The sequence below is a fragment of the Mchenga conophoros genome, linkage group LG11, assembly GCF_057382185.1.
Source record: "Mchenga conophoros isolate Kocher_MC1m ecotype Shallow Benthic linkage group LG11, M_conophoros_male_GT1.1, whole genome shotgun sequence".
NCBI classification, from domain to species: Eukaryota; Metazoa; Chordata; class Actinopteri; order Cichliformes; family Cichlidae; genus Mchenga; species Mchenga conophoros.
Window position 1 is genome coordinate 19760899 of NC_140536.1, and position 9578 is coordinate 19770476.

Sequence of the window (9578 nt, forward strand, 5' to 3'; positions counted from 1 at the left end):
CTCCAGTAGATTTTCTAAATGTCCTGTTCTCACAGTTTACCACAGTAGTAGACTATAACAGTTATCTGTGAATTCACAAGATTTTAAGCCATAGAAGAAAACTGAACAACAGCTATTACACGCATAATAATGATCACATTTACTTTGAACTTAGATTTGAATTTTATTGAAGTGATAAAACAAAAACTTACACGAAGCTACTGATTTTACCTGATACAGACATATGTGAAATGTACAGATGCTTTTTTGCATACAAGAACGTCTCCACAAAGATTCACACAGTTTCACTTTGGTTATGCTTTTGTTGAAGTTGGAGTTTATAAGTAGATTTATTACATTATTTACACAGTATAGTTGGCACCTCAAAGTTTCCTTGTATTAAATGAAGTGGAGTAGCATAGCATTAGATTAAGATTGCATGTCTTGATATCTTTAGCTAATCCCCACTAAGGACTGCCACTTACAAGAAGCCATCACATGAGAGTGTGTTTTCTGAAAACCTCTTTGCCAGGATGTACATCTATATTAGAAACCCTGTTATTGTTTTATTTAGACTGCATTAAACACATTAGCCTAATATCTGAATGGTTTTTCTTTTTTGTAAGTGCTGCAACAACACATGATCATCATTGTCCCTTTTTTCTGTCTTTATTTCAACATATTCTGTTTCTCCTCTCCTTCCTGGTTTTGACGTCATTGTCAATGTTGTCCACGTCTTTGGTGCAATGTCATCATTGTCACCAGTGATGCGTTCTCACATGACTAAGTTTCTCCTTCAGCTGCCTCTCGCTCATGGATCCCATCATATACTGTTGCTTGATCAGCATCCAGCTATCAGACACATTGCAGGATAATTTGTCAGCTAATAAAAGTTAAACATCTGTATAATTAAGCTACATGACAGAAGGCTAGCTAATGATATACATTACCATTGGAACTGCTTCAGTGGTCACAGTCTCCAGGTTTTCAGACCTCCTCCATTTTTTTCTGAGAACAAATCAATTAATATGAATCCTTCTTGCAGAAGGTCCCACAGCAGCTCGCAACAACAGCAGGGCATTTACATAAACTGAATTTTTTCTATGGTCACTCTGTTTTTTTGTTTTGTTTTTTTCATTTTTTGAGGGAAAAAATTATATCTTGAATCATAAATTCCAATTTATCCTTATATGTAAATATGATATGTACATTACTTATGTATACTGGTCCCATTAGCTAGGAATTACAGGGTATTGGAAATGACAGATTGTCAAACTAACTATACATGATTAGCCCAAACATTATGACCAAATGAAGCATATAAACATTATGCTAACAATGGTGAAATCAAAAATCGGCATATATTAGGAAATGTGTGACTGACAGATGTCATCCATAGCTGGTGGAACATTGTGTGATATTTTAAAACCTGTTTCTTGTAGCTGCAAGCAAAGAACAGCATATAAAGCAATAAAAAGCAGCAACTGTCAAAATGTTTTGTCTCATCAGTTTTGCTATTATATTGTATTAAAATAAACCAATGTGTGGATGTTTATCGCTAAAAAAGCTGCATTGTGATACAATGAAAGAGGTCATTTGCATCAAATATATAGGAACATTTTTTTTGTAATATAATAGAATTGATATTAGAAGTAGATTAAATTCTTAGATTAAAATAATCTATATATATTTACAAAAATAAAAAAATAATCTTCACATTCCAAAATTAAACTCTGAAATGTAACTGTACCTGTTGGATTTTGTTACCAAAAAAGCAACGACTGCTGAAAAAATTATCCCAATAAGACAAATCAGAAAGGCCCTCAATGTTGCAGCAATAACTTTCGGGTCTTGTTTGTAAAGATCTGAAATCACAACGTTGAAAAATGTTTTTTGCTTATGTTATATAAAACATGTAAAAACAGGAAGTGAATGTCTTACATTTTTTGATAGCTCTAGTATAGGAGATATATTTTACTTGTAAATACTTACTAACTCTGTTTAACTTCTTTACTGTAATGCTGTGATTTAGTTGTCCAATACTATTACTGCTGACACATTCAATAGTGGAGCTGTCTTAAATTTGAGTATAGGGGAGATATTTAACTCGTAAATACTTACAGTTATTTCCTGTATTGTTTGATGGTGATGAATTAGCATTGAACTCGTTTATTATAAGGCTGACACTTGATGAGGTATTTCCAATACTATTACTGCTGACACATTCAATAGTGGAGTTGTGATAGTGATCTTGGGACACAGTGATGGTGCTGGTGACTCTGGTGTTTGACACATTGGTTGTTACAGAGTACTCAGTGTGGCTCTCTAAGTGTGGCCATTTGATGGTGGGTGAAGGAAACCCCTCACTGATACACACACAGGTCAAAACCTTTGACTGAGCGACACAAGCAGAGTTATTCAAGATTCTTGCTGCATCTGCAAAAACAGAATAAGAAGCTCAGCATCAAGATTACAGTAAACTCATAGGAACATAAATTGTCTTAACACATTGCTTCAATATAAGAATATCTGATACTGAAGAACACAACAATGTAATTAATATTACATTTACTTTCCAGATTTTAATGAAAACTGCTTTTTTAAGTAAAAAATGCAAAAAATGAGAGCAGACAAAATATAATGTCAGTTATGAAAGTTTTACACTTACAGTAATTACAACATTATTATAATTACTGCTACTACTACTAATACTGTAATAATGATAAAATATACTTTTGCCAAGAGTAATACTCACACTTGACATTAAGAGTTTTTGTCTCATTTGTTTTGACATTTTTGAAGGTGACCTTACAGGTGACGTTACAGGTGACCTTACAGGTGACCTGACCACCGTTGTGTTTTGTTGAAGCGTTAAAGGTCAGAGTTGACTTGAAGACAGGCATATTCTCAGACCTGAATTCAGTGTTGTTTTTTTTGATTTCATAGAGGTTTTGTCCTGATCCACTCCATATCCAGGTGATATTAGGAGTGGATCCAGAGCAGAGACCAGGAGCGCTGCAGGTCAGTGTAGTCTGCTCTCCCTCTGTTATTTCAGGAATCTCCAGTTTGGGCTTTTCACTCAGCTCTAATAGGAAAGTAAATGAAACAAGACATTATAATCAGCATAAAAACCACTACTAATTTAAAGTAGACGTATGATCACTCTGTTAAGTAACTTAAATTGTAAAAAGTACAAGATAAGGCTGAAAAGTTCCAAGACAGATGCAAGCTCTGTGAGGTATACCCAAACATCAGTTTATGTCTGACCAAAGGAATAGACTAAAGGACATTCAGCAGTTTCTGTTTTTGTTTTTCACTTTAGCTGACATATATGATGAATGGAGACACAGGACCTGCATTACAGGAAGTCGTTGTGCCTTTGTGTTAATCTGAGCATTATGTTTATTCACAAAAATCTTTGGAGTGGTAATGATTTAACAACTCTTAAACTCACGTTAAACAAACATGTGCTAGTGCCATAATGCAGCTGTAGTTAATACAACTCATTGTAATTTAGTTGAGCTAACTCATTTAAATCAAACATGATAACGTGGTCACTGTGCAGGGAGTATTTGTGGTAGGTTTTGATACCTGTAACTGTGACTGTGATGTTTGCAATCAGTGTGCAGTGAGTCTTTGTCTTAGCGACAGCGTGATATGATCCAGAGTCCGACTTGGTGAGGTCATTGATAATGATGCTGCAGTTCTTTTTCAGGTCAGCCTCCAACAGTGACACCCTCCCTTTAAACTCAGGTTCAGTTTTCGTATTGTTACTGGAGCCAAATATTGTTTTAGTTATGTTTCCATCATGTTTATACCAAGTTATATTTTCAACATGACCATCCTCTGTAGTAAAAGAACATGCTAGAAAAACACACAGTCCAGCCTGTGCTGATACATTTTTACCACTTTGTGTGATTATGCTGTTGCTCTTTGGACGCTCAGGAGTCCCAGAACCTGAACATGCAAAAACAAAAGAGCACAAACCAGAAGAGAAGAAGCTGAGTTCATGAAAATAAAAAATGATGGTAACCAACACCATCAGTTTACATCATTTACAATGTTTATATTTAAAGATGCCTCTTTTACTTTACTTCTGCTGTTAACTGATATGACTTATATAAGCGATGCAGTTCACAGCTGTTGCTTCCCATTTTTAACTTAGTAAATGACATTTTCAAACACGGCTGTCTTTGAAACTGCAGTTTTCCTTCTTTTTGTAGTTTCCTTAAATTCATATATTGATGAAGATTTAAATAAAATTTCCTTCTGTACCTGTGTCAGCGAAGAGCAGAATCACCCAGATGAGAGTTAACATTCTGATTTGAATGACAGCACGGCTTCTCTCCACAGGATAGACGCTTTCTTTTCAAAGCACAAACACACAAAAGGTGCAGTAAAAATATAGAAAGTTCAGTGGCTGATAGAATCACATACGGGATATTACACTTACATATTTACTGTTTTAATATATTTTTTCATGTGACCAATAAACTTGGCTGAGATCTTGAAATATCAAAGTTTAAAGCATCATATTAAAGCATTTCTTGATATCTGTGCCATCGAGAAGCTAAAAATTATGAATGGAAATCTCTCAGCCTCAGACTTCTTCAGTTAGGTATTCACCAATCATTTACAATCATTTTTTATGAAATTACTGAAGCAAGAATACTACAGAGAAAAATGGATGAAAGTGTTTTACCCTCACTCTGTGTGAGCCTCCAGCTTTTGTTTCCACACACTGATCTCTGCAGACTGTCTGCTTTCAACTGACTCTTCTTCCTCCTCCTCCTCCTTTGTTACTTCTCTTTGCACTTCAGCAAGTTTACAGGAAGTTTAGCTTTACTCTGCTGGCCATTATTTCCTCTTAGACTGCCACCACACTTACAGCTAAAACCTCCTATCACATTATGATGTTAATGTGAAACTTTAACAGCAGTGAAATCGGAGATAATCTCGAACATGAGGTCCTAAGCTTTCAAATATTTGGATGTTCAAAACGGTTCAATTGTTTTAAAAACAATCGTCTGACAATTATGCATTGTAATGCATTGTAATATATAGATGCATGTTAATGCTCTGCTTTATGGTGTCACTTTGATCTTTGAAATAACTTCTGTATTTGCAAGAGGAAGATTTGCTGCTTTGTAAAATGTTTGTACTAAAGAAGTCATTTAGATGAGTGATGAAATGTTTCTCCTACTGAAAATGGAAGGAGAAGCTGAACAGAATAAACTCTCTGGGATTTACGCATTCTTATTAACATTATTAAGAATGTTAATAATGATCACTTTGTTCTCTCTAAGTTCCTGTTTACACTGTAGTATTTTAATATTACAATTATTTCTGTGTAAATACAATTTGTCCTAATCAGTCATTGACAGCACTAACTAATGTAACCTTTAGACAGCACCACAGTGTGACAGAGAGAAGAACGATGTTGTAACTGACATGTCCCTCAAACATGCTTTCTGTTTCAAAGAGTGACACATTGCTTATTCTAACACTGTAAGTCAAGAATATTCATATAGTACATTTCTGAAAGAGGAAGTAATCCCTGACATACAGAAAAACAGCAGAGCAGTGCCGAAACCTTGCAGCAGGCTCTGGATGCTGGGGCTTAGACAGAGCAGGATTCACAGGGGGCCCTAGCCACCTTCAAAACTGGAACAAATGCAGAGGAATGCTGGGTCTGAACCGCCCTGGAAGCAGGAGCAGGTGCGGGAAGAGAGACAGGTTCTCGGATGATCACAAGCGAGAAAAAGAAATCATTTTCAGGAACATAAAAGTCCTTGATGAGAACCTCAGAGTACGGAACAATTGTTATGGAAGCAGGCTGATAATGAACCTTCTTCTGATAGTCCAGCACGGGTTCACAATAAACAGTATTAGATTTTTCTGGGCTGCGAACAGCAGTCTTTGCGTTCCACGGAGACGGTGGGAGCATGAATTGAACAATACAACTCTTATTAAATTTGTTTGATGATCTGAATCATTTAAGTGTGACAAAAATACAGATAAAATTGGAAACCAGGAAAGTGGCAAACACTTTTTCACACCACTATACTTGGACATTCACCTGACCGATGGACTGGAGGAACAAAAATGATGCTGTGTATAAGGGGATGAGCAGATTCTACTTTCTAACGAAGCCCAGCTGCTTTAATGTGCCCAGCAAGTTGTTGGAGCTCTTCCATGCCATCTTCCTCTGCTTGTCCACCACTACCATATCCGATTGGTTGATGTCATCCATGTAGAAGAGGTGGTTGATGATTGCTCTATTCCGTTATTGCTGTGAAATGTGTTTCCTTTCCGTTCCTGTTATAAACAGCTTTATGTTTTCCACAATTTACTTACAATATACTCATTAATTGTGCACAATATTTGACTTTTTTGTCAAATAGCATTTAAGAGTGGTCAGAAGCGATATTAGTTAATTACAAAGTGAAAAAGCAGCAAAAGCTTTTTGTTCAATACATTCGCACAGGTATGGCACATATGTTTTTAAAATGGTATCTTCTTTATTTTCCTGTATATTACTCTTTGTTTATACAGGGAGTGCAGAATTATTAGGCAAATGAGTATTTTGTCCACATCATCCTCTTCATGCATGTTGTCTTACTCCAAGCTGTATAGGCTCGAAAGCCTACTACCAATTAAGCATATTAGGTGATGTGCATCTCTGTAATGAGAAGGGGTGTGGTCTAATGACATCAACACCCTATATCAGGTGTGCATAATTATTAGGCAACGTCCTTTCCTTTGGCAAAATGGGTCAAAAGAAGGACTTGACAGGCTCAGAAAAGTCAAAAATAGTGAGATATCTTGCAGAGGGATGCAGCAGTCTCAAAATTGCAAAGCTTCTGAAGCGTGATCATCGAACAATCAAGCGTTTCATTCAAAATAGTCAACAGCGTCGCAAGAAGCGTGTGGAAAAACCAAGGCGCAAAATACCTGCCCATGAACTGAGAAAAGTCAAGCCTGCAGCTGCCAAGATGCCACTTGCCACCAGTTTGGCCATATTTCAGAGCTGCAACATCACTGGAGTGCCCAAAAGAACAAGGTGTGCAATACTCAGAGACATGGCCAAGGTAAGAAAGGCTGAAAGACGACCACCACTGAACAAGACACACAAGCTGAAACGTCAAGACTGGGCCAAGAAATATCTCAAGACTGGTTTTTCTAAGGTTTTTTGGACTGGTGACATGAGAGTGAGTCTTGATGGGCCAGATGGATGGGCCCGTGGCTGGATTGGTAAAGGGCAGAGAGCTCCAGTCCGACTCAGACGCCAGCAAGGTGGAGGTGGAGTACTGGTTTGGGCTGGTATCATCAAAGATGAGCTTGTGGGGCTTTTTCGGGTTGAGGATGGAGTCAAGCTCAACTCCCAGTCCTACTGCCAGTTTCTGGAAGACACCTTCTTCAAGCAGTGGTACAGGAAGAAGTCTGCATCCTTCAAGAAAAACATGATTTTCATGCAGGACAATGCTCCATCACACGCGTCCAAGTACTCCACAGCGTGGCTGGCAAGAAAGGGTATAAAAGAAGAAAAACTAATGACATGGCCTCCTTGTTCACCTGATCTGAACCCCATTGAGAACCTGTGGTCCATCATCAAATGTGAGATTTACAAGGAGGGAAAACAGTACACCTCTCTGAACAGTGTCTGGGAGGCTGTGGTTGCTGCTGCACGCAATGTTGATGGTGAACAGATCAAAACACTGACAGAATCCATGGATGGCAGGCTTTTGAGTGTCCTTGCAAAGAAAGGTGGCTATATTGGTCGCTGATTTGTTTTTGTTTTGTTTTTGAATGTCAGAAATGTATATTTGTGAATGTGGAGATGTTATATTGGTTTCACTGGTAAAAATAAATAATTGAAATGGGTATATATTTGTTTTTTGTTAAGTTGCCTAATAATTATGCACAGTAATAGTCACCTGCACACACAGATGTCCCCCTAAAATAGCTAAAACTAAAAACTACTTCAACTACATTCAGCTTTGATATTAATGAGTTTTTTGGGTTCATTGAGAACATGGTTGTTGTTCAATAATAAAATTATTCCTCAAAAATACAACTTGCCTAATAATTCTGCACTCCCTGTATTACTTATTACAGTAATACAGGGAGTGCACTATTTTGTTTCGTATGTACATTCTTCCACTCACCTGTAGGGGACAGAGTAAACCCTCTACAGCACAGTAGTCATATGGTGTGGTCCAAGCCTGGAGCGTCTGCACAGACAGGTTGTATACTATTATACAACCTCATGTAATACAATTACAAGAGTTAATACTATGCATAAATGAACCCACATTGGCAATGAGTGAGAAAAATATACTTGTGTGTTAAAATAGACAATTTATCGTTGTCAAAATGTTCGCTTAATTTTCAATATCAGAGGCTGACAAATTCTACCCAATTAAACGTGATGACACCAGCTCATATAGTACATTAAGCTATTCACACATTTACTAGAGGTTGCAAAACTTCACCACTGCATAGGTCAAAGGTAGCTGCTTGCACGAATTATCTGTCGGGTTATTTCTTAGGTGCAGGCTTGTACAACCTGCCAAAGCTAATACATGAGCTGGAGAAGCTGAGGGACTATATTTTTCAAAGTTAGGCTTTCCATCTTCCTATTTTTTTTTTCTTTATTACAGTGGAAAGATGAGGTGATATGCAAATGTAATGATGAAAAAAAAAACACTTCAGATATAATAGTTTATAGTATTTAGTGATATTTCTTTTGCATAATAAATGTTTTAGGTTGAGTTTGCCTTTATGATTCTGTTAATGTTGTTCTATATGTCAGAGGTTACTTCCCCTTTTAGAAATGTGCTGCATGAATACTCTTGACATACAGTATCGCAGTGAGCAATATGTCACTCTTTGAAACAGAAAGCATGTTAGTTACAACATCTTTCTTACCTCTGTCACACTGTGGTGCTGTCTAAAGGTTTCATTAGTTTGTGCTGTCAGTAACTGATTAGGACAAATTGTATTTAGACAGAAATTATTGTAACCTTAAAGCAGTAAAGTCTAAACAGGAACTTAGAGAGAACAAAGTGATCATTATTAACATTATTAATAATGTTAATAAGAATGTGTAAATCCCAGAGAGTTTATTCTGTTCAGCTTCTCCTTCAGTTTTCAGTAGGAGAAACATTTCATCACTCATCTAAACGACTTCTTTAGTACAAACATTTTATAAAACAGCAAATCTTCCTCTTGCAAATACAGAAGTTATTTCAAAGATCAAAGTGACACCATAAAGCGGAGCATTAACATGCATCTATATATTACAATGCATTACAATGCATAATTGTCAGACGATTGTTTTTAAAACAATTGAACCGTTTTGAACATCCAAATATTTGAAAGCTTAGCACCTCATGTTCAAGATTATCTCTGATTTCACTGCTGTTAAAGTTTCACATTAACATCATAATGTGATAGGAGGTTTTAGCTGTAAGTGTGGTGGCAGTCTAAGAGGAAATAATGGCCAGCAGAGTAAAGCTAAACTTCCTGTAAACTTGCTGAAGTGCAAAGAGAAGTAACAAAGGAGGAGGAGGAGGAAGAAGAGTCAGTTGAAAGCA

The 9578-nt window shown here is 36.7% G+C and overlaps 1 protein-coding gene across 1 annotated transcript; it reads right to left on the reverse strand.

The window, feature by feature from the left end:
- Nucleotides 1-203: 203 nt before the first annotated feature.
- On the reverse strand, nt 204-4753 carry LOC146563952 (sialic acid-binding Ig-like lectin 14). Its single transcript, XM_085291384.1, has 8 exons — nt 4682-4753; nt 4255-4344; nt 3571-3936; nt 2735-3064; nt 2101-2415; nt 1730-1844; nt 930-987; nt 204-831 (listed from the first exon to the last, which is right to left on the reverse strand). Exons 2-8 carry the CDS (start codon nt 4295-4297, stop codon nt 763-765), a joined length of 1296 nt encoding a protein of 431 aa, XP_085147510.1. The 5' UTR covers nt 4298-4344; nt 4682-4753; the 3' UTR covers nt 204-762.
- Nucleotides 4754-9578: the final 4825 nt, after the last annotated feature.